At 31.8% G+C, this 22,160-nt stretch overlaps 1 protein-coding gene across 1 annotated transcript; it reads right to left on the reverse strand.

Moving 5' to 3' along the window:
- Positions 1-418: 418 nt before the first annotated feature.
- On the reverse strand, positions 419-4,476 carry LOC113551026. The gene is made up of 2 exons (XM_026953020.1): positions 4,260-4,476; positions 419-783 (listed from the first exon to the last, which is right to left on the reverse strand). The coding sequence occupies exons 1-2, from the start codon at positions 4,474-4,476 to the stop codon at positions 419-421; spliced, it is 582 nt and encodes a 193-aa protein (XP_026808821.1).
- Between the last annotated feature and the right edge of the window lie 17,684 nt (positions 4,477-22,160).

The following is a 22,160-nucleotide window of genomic DNA, read 5'->3' on the forward strand; positions in this document are numbered from 1 at the left end:
CGGTTTAGTCCGTAGGGTCTGTTGTTGTTATAAACTTTATTATTATTTTTTTCGTATTTTTTATTAGTCAAATATCGATTTATGTCAATAATATTACAGTTAAAATTAGTATCTGTGTTAATGCTCTGGAGTTTTTATGATGTTAAAATGTGTTAGTTATGAGCTCTTATAATATGTTGTGTTATTAATTAAAAATTCTCCCGTGTATCACAGGAACATTGAAATATCGTAAAAAATCCTATGTATAAGCACAAAATATGTTCTAAATTTTAAGTTTGATTATAATAATTAGTGTTTGAAAATTGTCTATGTTGCAAATGGGCTTAAGAGAGCAAAAACAAATATTTAGTTGAATCTTCGTGCATTTTCCACTGGTAGATCATGATTAAAACACAGTGGTATATGTTTATGCGTGCGGTCACTTATGTAAAAACACCACTTTAGTCGGATAGTCTTCTTTCCGGTCCGTCCAGATTTCCAGGGCTCGTATGCCGACGGTGGCTGCGGGTAACATGCGATGTCTAACCGTAAACCACAGCCTTCTCAGTTCGGGACTTTTCATTTTCTTCCACACCGTGAACTCTACTAAACATTTTCCATCCGGTCCACAGACGCCATCGGCAACGATGGACATCTTGAACGTACCGGCACATCCAGCCGTTGCTACCAGACCATACCGTTCACAGCCTTTCTGATCATTCAGACGGGCTTCTACGCTTCCGGTATGCGCGATCGACTTTTGGTTTTTATCGCGTGGCTTACCAACTCTTCCACATATTGCTTCTGTTAACAATACAAAAACATTGACGGTATTATTAACGTTGATATATTTAGATTAAGTAGTATGCGTCGTACACCGCGGTAAAACAGCTTTTACGGACCTGTGAGATAGTATAACAATAGTTTACTTTTTCGATTCAATATAATATAATTAATTAATTTCAAATGATGTTTGTGCAGTGTGTCCGGAAAGTGCGAATTGGAAACATCAACAGAGCTTACAAACTCTCGAGGCGCGATGCCGTTGTTTATTTCATGTTTTACTTGTTTTAGAATGATTCGGAACGAAATAAATGCTATACTATTAAAGTGTTCCCATGGGAAATGTGATATAGTATCTATAAGCGTGATGTCCCGTGTATAATACAATTATTTATAAAACACATAATTTACAATATTATTTCATGGAATCGTTTTAAACTACGCAATCCTTTTATAATTGAACAGTCGACAGCCGGCTGCGCAATACTTATTAGTTATTACTAACGCACTATAATATTTCAACGAGACTTATGTTTACACTATTGAATATATAATATTATTATTTACGACGTCCAGCGAAAACTTTTGTCCCGAAAATATAATTTTAATTGCTCGTGGATTTTCACCCGGATGATATTATAATAATCAGTTCACGAGACGAATTTTTTACTAAATTTTATTTCCGCGGACGTTGAAATAGTTTCGTGTTATTAGAAACTTTAAATGGCTCGCTTGCTAATTATATATACATGGAATTTGGAAGTCCTACGAGGAGGAAGTGGTTGGGTACTGTTTTCGATAGATATACAACAGTGATAAAATACAATTAATATTTGAAATATGGTTTTTTTGTACACTGAACGAATATAAAATTATACGCGCCGACTGCCGAAACGTATTTGTCAATTCAGTGGTCGGACGTTTGGCTGTAAAAATAGAACAGAAAAATGCCGAAAAAGGTTCATCATATATTTTAATATGCAATCGGGTTTTCAAAAACTGCGGACCGGAATGACCTTTTTTGCCATTGGTAATAATAAATAGTGTCAGAAGGACTGAAAGATTATATTGCACCGCACAGCAAAGGAAGCCCATACACAGCTACGGGTTGCACCTAAATCATGCCATACCAATTCCGTTTTCCAAAAAAAAAAAAAATCGTGATAATAGATTTCAAAAGCTACTTTAGTATACTATATTATACCTTTATTTTTGGCAAAACCAATTTAATACAGAGATATATCGAAGAAAGCTGCAGGCTGCAGGTTATATATTATATAATATGATGATAATGGCCATTTGTACGTTTTGATATATTTATTTTTTACTATTCCACATATGAGTTATTTTCGTTGTGATACCAGAAATATTAAGGAAATTAGACGCCCAAAGTTGATTTCGTGAACGCTGAAAAAAATAAAAATTTACATGGGGTTTATGGCTCCACATAATAACGTCAGTAGTTCACAGCACCTATATGTTGTAAGAATTCGTACAATTTAGTTTGGAATATTGTGCAATTCCAATAAATTTTTACAAAAGAAAATATATTTATTGGTTTATATTTATTTATTATGCATTTAATTTACTGTACATAATATAGGTGTAACCTCAAGTGCATTTCCACGAAACTATTATAATATTACTGCTTGCAGCTGTGAATAACAAATTGTATAGTAGTAATAGTATAGTTTGTATCAAAATAAATAATTGAGATGAAGTCATAAAATACCGAAAAGACACGATCAAAAATCTGTACCGAAACGATAATAATACGTTGCCTATATAAATATCATTATAGACACAAAATAATGTAACAACGCATTTAATTTACGTTAAATAATCGAAAATTCACTTATACTCGTACATAAAATTACGTTAGACCGACAACGAACGAGACGTCAAATCATAATAGTATATTATTATCTAAAATATTTCGCAGACTGTAATAATTTCAAGTATTCCGTTTGTAAGTGCGATGCTCCGTGTAAGTTCCACCCACGCGTTCGGTTGCATCGTATAGTATATTACTTATTATGTTAAATATTTAGCGTTATGTTTGTGAAAATTACTAGTTCCTTAATCGACACATAATAGCATGCAAAACGGGCGTTGTGCGCATCCGATTGGATATGGGATTTGATTCGAGGGGGCTTTTGGAGATGTTCGTCGATATGATCGTCCCACAGACGAGATGAAAAATAGGACAACTACTTCCGTCACGCGTCATTTTGAAGTGGTTCCGAAACCACTATGCAACCGACCTGTGTACCGGCTATCTCTAGTCCGGTAAACAAATTGACGGGAGATCGTCATCAATGCGACATCCGCTCACGTTAGCCCATAGTTGATATCATTAAATATAATAATTGTTCTGCTATTATATTATTATTGCTATTTATTAGCCGAGTGAAATGCGATAATAAGCTCTTATAATGTAAATACGATAATTTACCTTGGTTATAATTTAACCGTAATTTTCCATAAACTTTATACCAAGCAAAACATAACAAAAAAACTTCTATCTCCTGCTGTTTACAAACTAAATAAGGTTTACTCGAGTCTGTATTTTTTTTTTCATCCTACACCAAAAACCATTTTATAAAGAAAAATATTTACAACAAAATAAGAAGTTGTTCTGCAGAAAATATAAAACAATATCACGATCGTTGTTTTAAATGTATATTTTACGTAGTATATTATAATATTGTGTGCAACAACATAAATACCCCAGAGGTCTTTGAGGATGTATGTATGTAATTAACTTATCAAAAATACGAGAAAAAATAGTACGATGGCATCATATAATACATTAATACACACAAAGTGGTACGACCACAATATTAATAGTATATAATATTATATAAATTATATCATAATACATTCATAACTTGTCGTACATCGCATTATATTCACATAAAACGTGTACTATAAACTATATAATGTAATAAATAATAATAATACAATGTTATTATTACACGACTATTAATCAACCCGATTATTGTGTTCACTCGGTTTAGACAAAGTTAGATAACGTAAAATTGTAAAATCTCAAACCATAATCACGATAACAAATTTTTTAATACATTCTAACTATTGGTAATAGCAATCATAAGACTATTTTGCCCAATCCAAATTTTTATTTGTCAAGATACCTTATCGAGTTGCAAAATTCATCGGTTAAAATTATTTTTTTTACCAAATGAGTCATAATAATAACCGCGACTGTAGAAAATCAATGTTTCTCGATACTTACTAGACAATTTTGATTATTTTATGTTATCGAACCGCCCGTACTCAGATAAGGATTTTCAGCGGAATGTGCTGGATTGTGAGGACATAATATATAAGTACGTACGATTAGAAAAAATTCTACCTTCATCGTAAAAAGTCTCACAAAATCGGTTGACCGTAAAAACGTTGACATTCTTATAGTTTTCCGGTACAAATGAATAGAACTTTCGAGTCACACACAAGTACTAATTATAATATAATACTGGTTAAGTCAGTCGACGTCACGGAGTGGTGTATAGTCCGTCTCTTCGAGGCCCGCTCCAGCGACATATTATTATCATTGTCGACATCCCACTGTATCCGTCGCTCGCATCTTTTTCTACGATTCGCCTCTTTAGTGGACGATCGTGAGGAAACCATGGAGGTGGTAGGGGTCACTTGGTCTTCGATGCAGTGACTTTGGAACTTATTTCCGCTCATTTTTAGTACGATAGATAATATTTTTACCCGTATGTTATGGCGACATCATAACCAATAACAAATTAAAACTAAAAACGGTTACAAGAACATAAAAATGTGATGCATGGCGGCTACGACGGATTGCTCGTGTTGTCGTGGAGACACCGTCGTTGCCATCGCCTGCAAAGATATAGGTAATAATATTATAACTAGTTGTAAACAGTTCATTTACTAGAAGTGATCTAAAATGCAAGCTGATTGATGCAGCAGAGATTAATTATCGGAAAAATTCGACAGATCAAAAATTCTACTATACTCGTAGATATTATGTCCTACAGCAAATACCATAATATTATAGAAACGCGTGTACAGAAAACCTAACCATCACCATAGTTGTTTTGAAACATAAATTCAAAAGTATAGTATATATATATTTATTATTAATACGACATATAGGAACTTTTTAGCCGTCGTTTTCGTTATAGAAATTCTATATACGCATCAATATTTAACAGACCCGATTTCGTTAATATAACAGACATTTGCATAGGACCCATCAGTGTTTACTGTAAAATTGTGTTATACGAATTGTTGATTTTGTAGTCAAACGGTTCATAATGAATGACAATCGATATTACTTTTATCGAATTTTAAGCGTAAAGACTAGTTAAAATATCGAATAAAGAGCAATAACAAAGTTTCTAATATAAAACTACAAAGTTAATATATTTTATACTTTTTTCCGCAGTTCATTAAATATGCAGCGATGAGACGTTCAGCGAAGATTTTAGTCAATGTGACGTAATTATATGTTTTTAGAGTTTATAGATATTGTACATAAAAAATGTACCGAAAAAAACGTAATTAACTGTAGAAAATTATAGTTAAAAGTATAAAATTTTGTTAAGGAGAAAGTCGAGTGGTCAGGTTAAGTTCAACGTCATAGTAAATACCATAATCGCACGACCGAATGAAAAGATAAAAACAAATGAAAATAAAAGGTCAATAGTTATTATCGTGTTTAATGACCATCGGGCATCATCATCATCTATTTTGTAGTCGTCATGAGTCTATGAGTATACCGCGGCGTTCCATCAAGGTCTCGTGTTCTAAGAGACTAAAAAGACTATAAACAATAAAGGTCACATATGTATATGATATCTACATATACGACAGACGATGCGCCGTCGAGCTAATATAATGATTACGTGGCCGGCGTATAGAATTGAAACGCACGGCCTCTGCTTTTGAAATGCGATCTTCTGCATTATATATATATATTATATAATATTTATACTGCACTGGTCGCGTGTACACACAAAACGTCAAATACAACTGGCGGCGGGGTAAGGGGGTTAAAGTCTCCGGACCGTGCATGTGGCTAGTATGAGTAAATATCGTTGTACAATGGTACGTATTATATTGAGTGCACACGAGAGAAGTTTTTGGGGTAACATTCGTGGCCGAGTACATAGTACCAGTCATTATTATGGTAGGCCGAGATGCGCCCGAGTCTCTCGTCCCACACGGTACAATATGTATGATATTATGCGTATATAAATCGACGAGACGTGGTCCATACAATAGTAATAATGGTTTAACGGCGTGGGGCGAAGTCACGACTGTTTTTTTTTATTTTACAATGCGATGCATTAAGTACCTATATAGATATTATATTACTTATTAGTTTACTGTATACACTCGATACGGGCATTGACTTTATGGGTTTTTAGCCGTGCGGTATGCAATTATTTAATTTAATTGGCCAATGGCATAGGTTAAAACAATCGTGATCATCGTTTTTAGTGCACGTTTATAAATATATATAATGTGTGTCTGTGTGTGTTTATTTTAACACAGCGTGTTATAAATGTATATAATGTATACATTCTATTACGTTAATATATATTTTAACAATATTTTCCGGATGTGTCAACGGAAAAAATCATGTTTTTAGTTTTCTTCATGAACTCCGCCAGTTTTTAAAATATTTTCGGTCAAAAAGTTTCAAGTTAATTCAGCCGGTGAGTTTCATATACCAAAAATAAAGAAGGAGAAAAGTTGAAGAGACCTTATAAAAAAACATAATTCTGAAACCAGAAAAATAACACCATTACCAAACACCAGTACTAGGTCAGTACTGAAAGTGTAATACTAAAAAAGCATTATCATCCTAGGCACACGCCAATATAATATATACCGTCAATTTTAGTTGCCTGCAGTATTGGTCAGTACTGACACGGTACTGCGCCTGTTGAGAATTTCTGATTTGAACTGATTGCGCTGTATGAAATTTAATATTCGAAATATCGTGTTTGATAATACCTATAATCATACTTATATATAATGTATATAATATGTGCGAGTATGTTCAAAGACTGATGAAAACATAATATTAATTTATAATTTAATCAATATTATTATAAAATATAGCTACTTGATATTATAACTCTATGGCTTAGATATCATAAAATAAATCTTTCAACTATATTAGAATGAAATGAATGAAACGGAAAAATGTGCAGTACTTATATACCGATATCGAATAATACATTTGTTTATATTTTATTTTATATTTTTTCCTATAGGTAAAATTTATAATATACCAATGCAAATATTAATATTATATAAATAATAGCATATAATTATACCAAATTTATATTTATTCATTGAAATAACATTAAATTGTTATTTTGCTTATATTTTTTTTTGCTCCTCCTCCCTTAAAATGTTACCTATAAGGAGCCACGGAGTTAACGTAAATCAATAATGCAATATGCATGATGGAAACTATAAATGGCTGTAAAAAGGTGTTAGATTATAAGTAGGTACGTGGTACGTATAAATTAAGTATTACAATATTACCTGCTAGGTATTAGTTTTATGAATATTTAATGGAAAATTTCAGTGGATTTTATAGTTATTGTAAGTGGATATTACAAGTTAGTCTTACCGTCGTAAATTTTAGGTCTCAACATATTTTTTGACCACAGTAGACGTTTCGAATTAAATAATAATATTTACATATTAACCGTGTAATAAAATTGCACTAATTAAAAATATTATACAACTTTTTAAGAGTCATAAGCAACACTATGCTACAGAAAAATGGATAGCGTTTTTCAAATAATTTATCTATAATCGCGTATTATATTATGGCAGTCAAATATAGATTATTCCATTGGCAAACGAATCCATTGAATAATAATTTATAGTGTATTATATGGCTGGATACAATAACGTGCTTGGATTAGAAGTTCATATATCATTGTGTAGGTATAAAATATTGTATACCTAGTTACAATTATTATACTATTGAGTTATATAGGTATAATTACTAATTATTATTATTATATTACGGTACATATCGGGAACAATGTAACTCAGACAATGATATTTCGTCTAATAATTGCTGTTATTGTTATTTATTTCCGATTTCCGACATGCTATATAGTTACAATAAAATCATAAGTTCCCGACAAAAGAAGAATTTTTCGTCATGATAAAAATAAATATTAATAATAATAATAATAATAATAATACGGTCTAGTAGATCAATAATTATTCGCGTACAACATCGCACAATGACCTACACGGCGTCAGAAAACATGTATTTATATTCGATGCGTATATGGTCTACTGCGGTCTACTTAGAAGTATAGTGTTGCTCCAGAAACCCGATAGAATAATAATAATAAAGACACCATGTGCCGTGATATTTAGTCGTAACCGTAAAAAAGAATTAAACAAAATCTGTTGTCGGAATTTTACTGACATATTACATATTATGCGTATATATTATAATGTATGACTGACCTACCTTTAGATTACCTTTAGATGAGAATTAACCTATCAATACCCTTAAGAATGATTTACGGGCGTCAAATCATATGAACGACTACCATCTTGGGATATTAACTGAAGAAAAAAATATTTGAGAAGTACGGTGATTTTTACTTGATCATATACTTTTAATAATTATTTAAAATATTGGCTGTATAACAGACTTTGCTTGTGAAAAAAATGAACAAAAATAAAAAGCGTCGCTAATAAATGTATCCTGGCTTTAATACACCTCAATTCATGGGCAAATCGACATCTGCGTGTATCTCGCTTTGTGCACTAATTTTACCGAGGCGAGGCAATCAGCCCATATCAGATTGGATATATAGCATTTGGTAAATTTTTGAACGTAATCTAAACTACAGCAACTGTTCTCTGTAAACTTTTCTGATATCTCTAAAAAAACAATCTTTGAAACTTTTGTTAAAATCAGTTAAGTATTTTTTAAGTCTATAAGCTATACAGAAATGTAAGGTTAGCATTTTTTTCTGTTTTATAATATATAAATTATAAATAATATGCAATAAATTAAATATTATTTTTTATTTAAAAAATATGCTATATAATTAGTAGTTTAGTTAGTCTATACAAATTTGTATTTTTAAATTAAATTTTTACAAAGAATTATTCGATTTTCCTAAACTAAAACGAAATTCGTGTATGAGCCACTCCATAGCATCCTAAAAGGTTTGATAAAACGAAGCAAAGAATATACCTTTTATCGAGTTTGGTCTAGTGCAGTTCTGAAGTTACGGGGTTAAAAAAATGAAATTAGTACCTTCGTCATAGACATCAAAACATACTTTTTGTTAGATATTTTAATAACTTCCAAAATTGATTGCCTATCGGAATCGGCAGAAATATTTATTTTCAATTTGCTTATTATTATTATTATTAATTTTTTTTGATGAAAACTGATTTTGAACTCTTAAAGAATAGCTTTCAGTTGTTAGGACGTATTGTATACTATATTTTCAATATCCTCACGCTATTTCATCAGAATATTGTATAATACATGATAATATAGTGGAATGATCCAACGTACACGCATCGCGCTGCAGTAGCAAAAGCGAAGTCGTATGTGCGTTATCGTTCTATCGGATCACATTTTTCTGTGGTGGACAGTGTTTTTAATCTAATAACCACAATAAAATCATAACGCCATACGGTGTATGTACATGATAATAACAATTCATAATAATAACATTCTCATGATGTAATACTTTAGCGTCGTCTGGAAAAAAATAAAAATGTGCCGAAAACACTACGTGTGAAACTGACAAAAAACGTACTGATCTGAGAAAACCCGAACGCGGCACTCGTGACGTGTGCTCGCTCGTATGAGCGTACAAATGTTTGCATATGTTTATACATATGTACATGGAAAATTCAATTGCACAATAATGCACCGCAGTACAGGTACACACATGTACGCTTTATAACACGTATCGTAGCTTTAACGGCCGTGCGCTGGATTACGACGCGAAAAAATCTCAACACGCATTCCAATAATGATATATACAATATAATATTGTTGCGGACACGTTGTTATTTGATTTCCCCAAAACATGACACGACGAGTCGTATAATGCAATGTATCGTGCGAAAAACGAGCCGTCGTTGTACGGTTGCCAGTCTACATAATTTTCTAAACATACGTGTCAGTCGTTCTGTGATGGCTGAACGCTATATAATATGGGTCGATTCATCGATTGGTTTTGAGAAAAAAAAAACCGTGTATTTCGACGTACGAGGAAGCGGTAATGCACTGCCGGAAAAGAAAAATTCTATGTCTTTGCCTTTGCCTTTCCTATACCTTTGATGTACAGGCGGCCTGTGGCAAGTGTTGACTTTATATTTAATATATAATAGTATAAGCTTATTGTTTTTTTGAACGTATCTCTTCGGCAACAGGTAATAATAAATAAACGACATGACGTGTACCCCGACAAACTATGAATCGTATTTTTTCTGAATAAAATGTAATGTATATATATATATACATCATTATTTTATATGTTTCAAACAAAAATAGTACACCGAAGCGTTATATTATACTATAATATTATGTGTAGTGACTACGCGCGTTACATATCGACATTTCCGGTCTAGATCCTGATTCAACACGTCGTCGTATAGTAGAAAAACAACCGACGAATATTCACGCGCGGCGGTGACGTGTTTGTTTTTTTCCAATCGCTTAGCACGATATTGTTGCAAACCTACGCAGAGTTACGGGAAATGCCGTGGCCACGGGTCAGCGGACCCAACCCCACCGGAGAAAATAGTCACCGACGACGACGTGCCATAGAATAAACATATTCGATGTACATACCGCTCGTAAGTGTGTGTGTGTGTGTGTGTGCGGTTTCTTCGGATTGTCGCATTTCACGTTCCACTGGGATATGTATAGTCATTATGCGCGCCAAAAGGACACTGTAACAGCGGATATTATCGGCGAAGCGATTTGAACACCATAATAAAATGCGTCGAAGACAAAAATATTTCCTATGCCGAGTACCGCAACTTGTTAGCAACTTGTGTGTAAATATGAGGCGATTCGCTTTGGCACAGACCACTTCCATAGCTATTTGTGATTTCGAAAAATGAATTACTAGAACAGTTCGAGCAGTATATATAGTTTACGACACCGCGTGTTTATGAGAAAATCCAATTTTTATCACTGTGATGTTTAACGATAAACTATATTTGCAACCATATTATAAAATATCGAATGTTCAGCAAAATAAATATATATTTTTTTTCATAAATGATATTTAAACATTTTTATGACCGATGTAACAGATATCGAATTTTTCGCGGGACTAAAACTTCCTTACTTGACACTTATACGATTTAAATGCATACCTCTAATTTATTAAAAAAATATATATTTGTTAGATTCGATATGTATATACTACGCATTGAAATCGTTTGCAAAATATTGAGCTTCCGATTCCAAAATTAAAAATTAACTTGTTCTGTATATTACACAGACTTCGGGGTATATAAATAAATAAAATCAGTTTTTTTCGTTTTGGCATAATATCGGTATTGCGATAACTGTTACCTACTGTTAAATGGACCACTTAAACCACTTTACATTAATGCAATCGAACCAATTGTATCTATAACATCTTCGTAAATTAGGGAACCACGATTTAAGTCAAGACAGATAGATTAGACATGATTTGGTGTAGGTGTGTAAAATTCATATAATACATAATAACACACTAATGGCACTTTAAAAAAATATATATAATTATTTCCATGTTTCCAGTGAAGATTTTGTTGTTAAAAACGTGAACCAATAACAATAAAAACAGTGGCTAACAAGTCGAACATTTCGAGTGTCACGTTAAATTTCCTGTTGTGCGTCCGTGTAAGTTATTGTCCAAAATTAATATACCTAATGTTAAACAATTGTAAGTTGGTATACATACTCAAAGTCATATGTGTTATGGCTTCACAGGGATTATAATATGATACTTTAAATTTGAACGTATTGAAGTTATAACGTTTGTCAAAAAACAAAAAACAAAGACAGAATTAGACACCTAATTTTTAGTTAATTATTTACTTCAAATTCGTTTGGCAATCAATAAAGGTCTCAGTTATCACAATATTTGACATTAGTGATTGAAAACGCATCGGGCATCTCAGTTGTTTGAAGACCCATATTTTAAATTATTACGGTCTGTTGGAATAATGAACCGACCGGGTTCTTATTGTATTTAAATTACTACCAACCATTATCAATCGCTACCACCGAATTATTTATACAATTTTAAACATGTAGTAGTATTTTATTTCTGTCTCCTTCAAAAATAAATGCATTTTCGTCATTTATTTAAATTCTGCACGAAAACATTTGGTAAAAAAATAAAATATATAATATATTATTGATATAATGTATATTGCGTACGTTCGTGTCTTAATACATGTTTCATGTGGTAATCTTAATAAACTTAAAGTTTTTGACCTTGTAGAAACAATGCTTTTTTTTTAATAAGCATTTAATATTTTGGAAATGTTATAGTCAGGCCATTGCTTATATATAAAATATTGTTTCACAATAATGTAATTAGTTATTGGAAAAATCGTGTTAGGGATTTAAAATGCTCTCTTTAAATTTTTAATACTGTCCAAACTATTGACTTACACGGTTGAATTTAACAATGGATGTAGAGAGTAACATTAATAGTATATTTTATTTAAAGCTGTTAATATCGAAATAATTGCAATTATGTTATGGATTAAAATTACGTTTGTTTATTTCTACAGGTTTATCATTATGTGGACGCTAAATTCGCGTTTATGTTAACTTGCAAATCATACCATAAGACAGATGCCAGTTACCTGAAGTAGGTAATAACAATATTAGCAGTTTAAACTTCAGTTTACCGCTTAGATACAGTTACCAGGGACCACGGTTGCTGTGAGAAAATCATCGTGTTCAGCTAAACAGTGCTGGTCGGAATTGTTTGCGTCGTGTAAAAGGAGGGGTAGGTAATGTATAAGGTTATCAATGTGAGAATGGTGGTTTTACATGACACGGGTTTAAAATAATATGTCCGTCGACAACAGCTACATGTACGATAGTACTGTGTTCCAAGTAGATAGCTGAGAATCTACCGATCGAATTCCACTTGTACAGAAAATCAGGAGCCATGTGTTTATCGAATAGCACACCGCGCCCGGAAGTCGTGCACAACGTGTTTTTCAACAATTGTCAAGTGCAACAAGTGTTAAATCGAATAGCCACTGGCCCGATGTTTAACACATTTTTTTGCACGTATCCTGAAAATTTTTCGCTGGTCTTCAATATTAGTCGTAGTATTATTTCTTTGTAAATTTTTTTCGAGAACTTGTCATGATAAGTTAAATTTTTAGTAACTTTGTCCGACTAGGTGTTGCAGTACTTAATAGTAAGGTTTCAACACGTTTATTGGACTAAATTTAATTGTATTCATTCCACCGACCAACACATCCAAGACTCACGGTTATTCTGTTTTTTAATGTTATTACATATAGACTATAGTTCTTGGCAATACGTATTTTTAAATATTATAAGTATAATATATAAGTATTATTAAGTACGGAATTTTTTATTTATTTCAGTTGTTTTTAACGAAAAATGCGGTGGTCAAGTTAGAACTGATCAATATAATGTATGCACTGAACCAATAACAAAAACAAAAACTAAATAGAATTTAAATTATTTATAATGTATTCGCTCACGTATAGTTCTAATAATGTTATAGATTATATACTGTTATACTGATTCGTATATTATAATAGTTATTGAGACATTTATGATTCGTCGTAAAATTACGACCCGCTCGTGAATACAATATATTGCTATAATGTAATATATTATCATAACTACAACGTTTTCCAGCCGACAAATTCAAAACGCTCAGGTCGTCTTGGCGGGGACTTACAAAATATACTGAAGAAGCCGCAAACAATGTAAAGGTCAGCTTCAGGTACGTTTATCCGCCAAAGGTTGTCCAAGATTAATCCATTCCTCCCAAGACCTACTGCTTTCCGCTCAACCCTGTGTTCGCTATGTTCAAATACAATTATTGTTTCCTAACACTCTGAGAGTGCATTGGTGATGACTGGCGAGGTTAAAATGGCTAGACACTCGTTGTTATTAGCGAGCTGCGGTTGTGTGCACTGTAGAAAATCAAATTGTTTTCTGCGAATCTGTTGGGAGTTGATGGTAAATATTAACCGTCAAAATCCGCTGAAACAATAGCTGTAATAGTAATTAATGCGTTGTGCGTGAATTTTGATCTTTCGGCGCGGCGAGACGGCAGCGAAATTACGATATTAGTGCAAATGAGAAAAATACCGTAAAATAATAATAATGTGTATAGCATATTTCGGAAACGTCAAAATTCTGATTTCCACGGTAGCTTTATTTTTCACGAGGTTATTAGTAAACGGATAATAAACTTTATATAGCCATAATATAACGTCGCCGACATATTATTGATGATAAAAAAAAAAATAATAATAATAAAATAAACTACCGACACTAAAAAACTCGTTTCGTGTATAAATCGCGAATTTTTCGCATTCGATCGAAATCATACTACGTATGCGCATCGTATACCTATATAGTATTGTAAACCGTTCGTGTAAATAAAAATATATTACAACGTTCGTTACGACAATCGAATTGTTTACATTGGCGAGCTCGAATGAAATTATGTGAACCCTGTGAAATGTCGAAATCAATGGTTCATACGTATACGTATACACACATAATATATACGCCTGTACACGTTCCTTATATATATATATGTATATAGCGTTACGCTGTGGATAATATAACTGTATAGTGTTTGTGCTATCGAATCACATAAGTCACGTTTAATTGGATTTCGCGGCCAACCCTTGAACGCGTCCTCCAAATTCATTACACATCACCTGCGGTCCGATTGTGAATTCCACCCGACTATCGTGCATACCTATATATATATATATATGTATAAAACGATACATATATATATACTCCGATTGACCATTCTACAATCAAGCAAAGGCTTTGTGTATGTACAGAGTGTATCGGGAACATCTAACCACTTTAAATAGCAATTTCATTAATTATATCCGTTTCAGATCCAAACGATATACGCTCTCTGTATAAGCGATATTGTCGCGTCGATCGTTACATTCGATGTCTTGCAAAGCATTTATTATTAAGTATAAATTTTAAATTTACGCTCGCTGCATACACGTGATTGCAAAAGTTTTCTTGGATTTTCGTCTCCGTTCTTGGCATATTTCTTAAATTTTCAGATATCTAATTTTGTAACTCATCTATGATAATATTATTATCAACACAATCATGTATGTTGTAATTAAAATAACCGTTGAGAGAAAATGATTTACGAAAACAAGTCATTACTATATATAATATAAATTACCATAACGAAAGCGTTCTTACTTAAAAGTATATGATTTATTAGTATAAGACATAATTTAGATTATTGAGTCCATGAACAAATCGTTTGGTGCGAGTTTTGTGTTCGGAAAGACAATAAGGGGGTTGAGGGTTTTATAGTATTTTGACACAGAGACAGAGTACATGACGTGTAATAATAATAATAATAATAATAATAATATGCTCTCGTCGGTGGTTATTATCGATACCATAACCGCAGTAAAATTAGTCCTATACATAAGACGCGTAGTGCGTACATCCTCTGTGGAGGACGAGGACACAAGTCGAACACCAATTCCGAAACCTCATTCTGGTCGGTGCCTCACCTGCGCGCGAGGAGGCGTCCGCTGTGACTGTTCGCTGCAGATGTTGAACTTAATTCTTATACCGCAGTTTTTCAGATACAATAATATATATTGGTAAACAGCGGCAGAACTACCATTTTATCGTCTAGCGCCCCATTATCGTCGTGTTGGAAACCATTTCAAAACTTGCAGCAGTAGAAGATAAAAATAAACAACAATATTTTTGTAAATTTTGCTTCACATTTTTTGCGTTTTGAACGGAATCCAACTGATGGTTTTCGTTTTAATTTATGATTTTTTCCACTCACTTTGAGGTGTGTGTTTTTCGTTTGCATAATGAAGTCGTTCGATAAAAATAATATTATATTATATGTATATAAATTATAAATATATTTTTCAATAATTTAAAAGCGAATAACGGTGCACCCAAACATACTATCACTTACCACGAGGATTATACGATTAATTTTTTAACGGTGCTGTGATTATAATAAAATTTCGAATGATAGTAATGTGAGTTGTTTATTGATTTTTACGCGTTTCCGGTGTACATAAACATTTACTTCCTCCGACTGTTTGGAAGTACATCGTAATATTATTATATTATTCGTCGTCCAAATGGTATTTTTTTATATACTTTTTTTCATTGGGGTAATAGAAATTTTGATCGCTTATGGGTTTTTTATTATTTGTTTTTTTAAAAAAAATAAAAATTTTAACCTTTATGAGAGTAAAACAGCTATTAAATTTATCAATCGGTGTATGAGCATATGACGTGCTCAATAAGCATATTATTATTACACTCGGTTTTAGCATCTACATCATATTATTATGTTATTTTGAACAATGCATACATTTCATGTAAATATACATTTTAAATATTTATTTTAAAAGTTCGAATATTTATTAGGTACTGTTTCGTCGGTAGCCATGAGTAAACAATATAGTTCTCGCGTAACAAAGAATAAAAAAATATTACTTTTTTTTTCTCCGGACTCGTACTTTGATAATGATGACGTACCCATACGTTGAGCAAACATTTTCTACTCCGTAAGACTATCTACTATATATTACTAATGGTGTTTTTATTTACTTTTTCACTCCAATGTCAGTCCAGTCAGAACACTGAAATTGTTGAGTACATAATAAGCATACCTATTAATTATTAAGTACCTTTAGTACAGGTATTTGGACCAATTGTTATTGCTACATTGTATTGTTTCGCAATATTACACCAACGTGTTTATATTATATTACTATATTATTATTTTACCTTTATACAATTTATAATATAAACTATATACGAGGGTATAATACAGAGGGGGTTGTTGTTGTATTTTCTTATTATCCAAGTTGGATTAAAATGAAGATTAAGCGATGGTTAAAAATTCAAAATTCAAAATTTCAATAAATAAATTTATACATACATTGCATGTAACGTATATTTTGTACGTAACGGGTAATTTTAATATAAAATAAATATATAAGTGATATATAAATATAATAGTATATCGTGATAATAATTTTAAATACATTTTACGCAACATATTTTCATTGATTAATTTATTATATTAATATTAGTTTATTTCATATAGTCAATTTTTATTTATTTTAATATCATATTCCTGTATCGTTTATAATATTGAGAAATTTAATAGAAATATATTATTCACTGTAGCTTATAAAATTTAAATTATTTAATATGTTATCTTTATAATATTTTTCGTAGAATTTTTTTTTTTGCTTAAAATTGTTGTGTCTGCATTACATAGTATGGATTGTCGATAAAACGCCATCTGAATTACTTTGTACTATATATAAAACAGCTTAACATTTTGGAGTATGTACGTATAGTATATATAGGCACTCCACTTGAAATTCAGAAAAAATAATATTTTAAAAACTACTAGCATTTTTAAGCCATGTCTAAATCAAGTGTAATACAGACGATATAAACACCGAATACATCATATACCATAATAATAATATTTTGAACACAAAATTATTAATTTAGCGCAAAACATTATACATATTAAATATAGTTTTCGCAATAAATTTTATAATTTCAGTGACTTAAAAAAGTAATAAATTTAGATGGAGTTGATATTATGATTTGAATTAATATTGTATGTACTGTTCAAACACAATCGTCTTGTGCGTGCCATGTGGTTGTATTATTATTATACGGCTATAGGTACCTATATTTATATATATTATATTATTACTTATTGTTTTGTGCTCTAATAAAACTTTCTCTTTCTTTGTTATTGTGTATTTTTTATCACCTACTAATTTTGAGATAAAAAATATTGTATAATATAATATTATATGTTTTATTGGAGGAACATAAAATAAAATATATATATTTTACCTATATCGATTCAATTATGTGGAATTTTGAGATAAGTAAATATACTATATAGAACCAGCAATTTGAGCAACTCAATGCTAAAAAAATTATATTTTTTTACATTTTTTCCTCGGTGTTCAGTTCAAAAAAATATCCTAACTTTGTAAAACCGCGTTTCAGCGAGAAATTCAGGAGGTTAAAACTAAAAGTGACGTTGCATAAACGTACCTATTATTAAAATTATTACACAAAGTTAAATAACTTAAAAACTTGTTCGAATTTTGAATTTGATACAACAATAGATTCAAAAAAATTATCTACTAAATAGTTAACACTACAAAAGGGGATTCACATTTAGTTTGCAAAATTTGTATCTCCACGTGACACTTCAGATGTAGTAAAAAATGAAAAATCACAACAATTTGAAAACTTACGTTACTTATGTATTATTTAAAAATTTCAAAAAACATATTTTGAAAACTGTATTATTAAAAAAAAGGGGGGGTTTAGCATGTTTGGCGAATCGTTCTGTGTATAAAACCAGTGCTACGAACGTAATAATAAACAGTACGGTCAGTTTTTAAGGTTTTTTTCGTCGACAAAAGAAATGTGAGTGTGCACGTGGTTTTTCGATGAATTGTTTAAACGACTACATACTATGATCCAAAACGAGTTTTTTTAAAAAAAAAAATCTTCGAACGGTTTTAGTGCTTATTTTTTTTATCGTTTGTTTCGGCCAGCTCACCAGTTTTAACGATCTACTAATAAGCGCACACACACACATAGTAAGAATATAAACAAGTAAAAACTATCGCGCTAAAACGAATCTTCTCGTACCGTGGTAGCCGTCGTAAATCATAATAATACGTGTCCCTTGTTGCGAGTGAAACAATAAAAATAAAATCTCTATAAGCGATGTAACTATACCGAAAAAAATCGACGATAATCACAAAATTGTTAATACGTTTTAGTTTGGTGACTTTGGTCAGATAATTCACCATATACATTATATTATATTCATGTGAATATTATAATATATAATTTTGCAAACGTAAAGGTAGAAATAAACGCAACGAACTAGGTTGTAAATAATACGCATTCATGTATTAAATTGTGTGCGATTCTAGACAACAACTATTTTATATCGTCATTGTCATGCATAATATATAGGTAAGTACTTTTCTAGCGAATCAAAGCACGAATTTTTTTCTTTAAATATAATAATACAAGCGGAAAAATGGTGGTTTTTTCATCCGCGTAACGATAAAAGAAATTAATGAAATTATTCTTTAAACAACTATAAGAATAAATTGCTGAGGCAACAATAAGTTGCTGCAGCTGCGGGTACCTCGTCTTGTCGTGTTCTTAGATCCTAAAAGAAATATTTGCCCAAGACAGAATGTAATTATTAAACGGGTGTGTTTTGGCTATGGTTTTGAGTAAATATAATATTATGATGTAAAAGGTATGTGATTTTTTTCTCAAAAATGTAATTAAAAGTACATTTTTTTTTTACATAAAATACAATATCGCGTTGGTAAGTTTGTTTGAATCGATTAAAAAAAAATAATAAAGTTATAAGGAAAGAAAATGCCTGATTAAAGATTTTTGATCTCGTTTTTCGATGACTGAACTTATATTACTGTACATTTTTACTTTTATCTTAATAGGGTACTTTTAATAATGTACAATTTATTTATTACATAATATAATAACATATCCACTGTTGGTGAAAGACGACAGGCATTGATTAATGTTTACTTAAACCGAAATCATGGGTGAGCCTTAAAATATTGTTCAGAATTGTACTATTATATATAAGCATCATTTAAAAATAAAATATATTTTGGTAGTGGTAATTTTGGAATCACCGGAAAATTACATGCAAAAAATCATAATATCATACTATAGAATATTAATTTATCCTACTAGTGGATAATTTTGATAAGTTCGATTATTATTGTAATTATGCTAAATACTATAATATGTCTCAACGAGACAATTTTATAAATTAGTTACTGAACATGGCGTTATAAATAAATTACACATCAGAAATCAGATTTTTGTGTGCAAAAATAATGTAATATATCAATCGATGAAGTTTTAACTTTTAACCGATATATTTCATTGATACAAGCTTCTACTTTTAATTAAAAAAAGTAGTGGGTGAGGATATACCGTGTATACGATGCAGTAGAATTTCGTCCAATTCAAATGTTATGAAAGTTGGTTTGTTGCAATAAATAAAATTACTAAAACCAACTTATTTATAAAATATTCTAAATTTCACACTGTGTTTTTTGTCAAATTGAAACTTCGAGCGTTGTTAGAAGACAGCATGTTACACATCGTTACCAATAATGGTTATTGTAGTAAAATATTATCATTGCGTTTTACTCGTACAAATACGACTATATACATACCTATTTAAACTGCGCGTAATTGTCCTTTACGATTGTTAACCTGACTTTTGTCTATGATAACAATACTATACTATAACACGCATATAGATATAATAATATTAATAGCTATATAATATGTTAGGACTCACGACGACACGATAAAATATCTGCAGCGTAGTGTTTTAGTGACACCTGAAGACGGTCGCGCCCACCACCGACCCATTCGGTCGCGATACCGGTGAAGGCATACCCAAACCTAAGATACTCGCCCAGTAATCATCGTTGTGATTTACTTTGAAAGTCGTTCCGGCGGAGGCGAGACGGTTCGAATACTATCGGAAGAAAATTAGTTTTGGTAAACTTTTATAATTATTATTAGTTTGGTGTTATATACTCTTTCGGTTAAGGCCCAAAGGTATATATTTATATGTTGTAAAAGAGTCCGTTCACTTACGGGTTGTATTCAAAACACTACACAAAATCTGTTTAACTTTAAGAAAATTCTTTATTAATTATTTTATTATTAAGAATATTTTAACAACACAGTATTATACGAATCGGCTACTTATTCACGACTAACTCTTACTTATTCTACGTTTTTGTCTTGGCGACGCAGTCGCTTGCAAAAAAAAATAATCATATTGCTTACACTACTATATTATTGTATAATATGCTTATTAATCTAAGTGTGTGTGCAAGGGTTCCTAACATTGGCTTTTAAACTTTTCGCGGCGGAAAATAGCGCATATATACTGAATCTGACGATGACGACGGCGACAACCGCGACGACGACTTTGAGTAGCTGTGCCCGTCTCGTGTATAAATCGTACACATCATATATATATATATGTGTATACTACATACGGCTGCTATTGTCCCGGCATTTTGATTGCGACGACGACGGAATGCAATTAGGTGGCTGACGATTTCCTAAGACGATTCCGCCGCACGAACCATTGTTTGGTCACTGACAACGACGACTGGCGATGGCGGCGGCGGTTTTTTATCGATCGGATCCGTTTCAATAATAACTTATATATTATTTATATTTATTCAAACAGATACGTTCGTCCTCCGCTCATCTCTGACTTCCACGGCATTACGTATTATACATAATAATATTACCGCGTACGCCGCCGCCGCCGCCGCCACCGCATCTCTTCCGAAAGTAACTAACGCCATTGTTTTACTTTTATAGGTATAAACGCGTAGCTAAGGTATATGTGAGCGAACTGCGTGAGGACAGGACGACCTTTCCTTTGATATACAAACAGTGGACAGGTATACGCGCAGAGTCCACGTGCGGTTATTTCGTCTCAGCCCCGGACAACCTTGAAACCGTCAAACGGTTTAACAATTACATTTCGACGTCCTTTTTGTTTTGGTTTGGTTTTTATTTTTTTTTTTTTTTTAGAATCTCCGTCGCGGTCGATCGACTACCGCGCAGTGGCGGCAACGTAGCCCGCTTACATTTCCTTGGGTTAGAGTTTTTCTGGTGGTGTGGCAAAAGGAGGGGGACGAAAGGCGGCAGGAAGAAACGACAGGATTTTTTCGTTTATATATATTTTTTTTTCTTCCGAGAAATCGTATTTTCTCCATTGAATTCGATCGCCGTGCAATAAAAACCAAAATTCATCCGATCCAAACAATACACTTCGCCGAATAATACTTCAACGCACGTATGCCGAGTCCACGTTATACAATACATGTAATATAATATAATATACGTATTTAGTATTAAATGTTTTAACTCTTACGATTAAAAAAAAAAAAAATAAATAAAAACCGTCTATTCTGAATGTATATGTTATATAATCTATTGTAAGTACCAACTGCATTATTACCGC

The sequence above is a fragment of the Rhopalosiphum maidis genome, chromosome 2 (genome assembly GCF_003676215.2).
Source record: "Rhopalosiphum maidis isolate BTI-1 chromosome 2, ASM367621v3, whole genome shotgun sequence".
NCBI classification, from domain to species: domain Eukaryota; kingdom Metazoa; phylum Arthropoda; class Insecta; order Hemiptera; family Aphididae; genus Rhopalosiphum; species Rhopalosiphum maidis.

Bases quoted from the DNA above. Each gene is read 5' to 3' on its own strand.
- LOC113551026 (XM_026953020.1), bottom strand. From the start codon at position 4,476: ATGAGCGGAAATAAGTTCCAAAGTCACTGCATCGAAGACCAAGTGACC. The intron at 784-4,259 runs GTATTATATTAT...TATTGTTAACAG, and splicing joins GACGTCGACTGACTTAACCA to AAGCAATATGTGGAAGAGTT.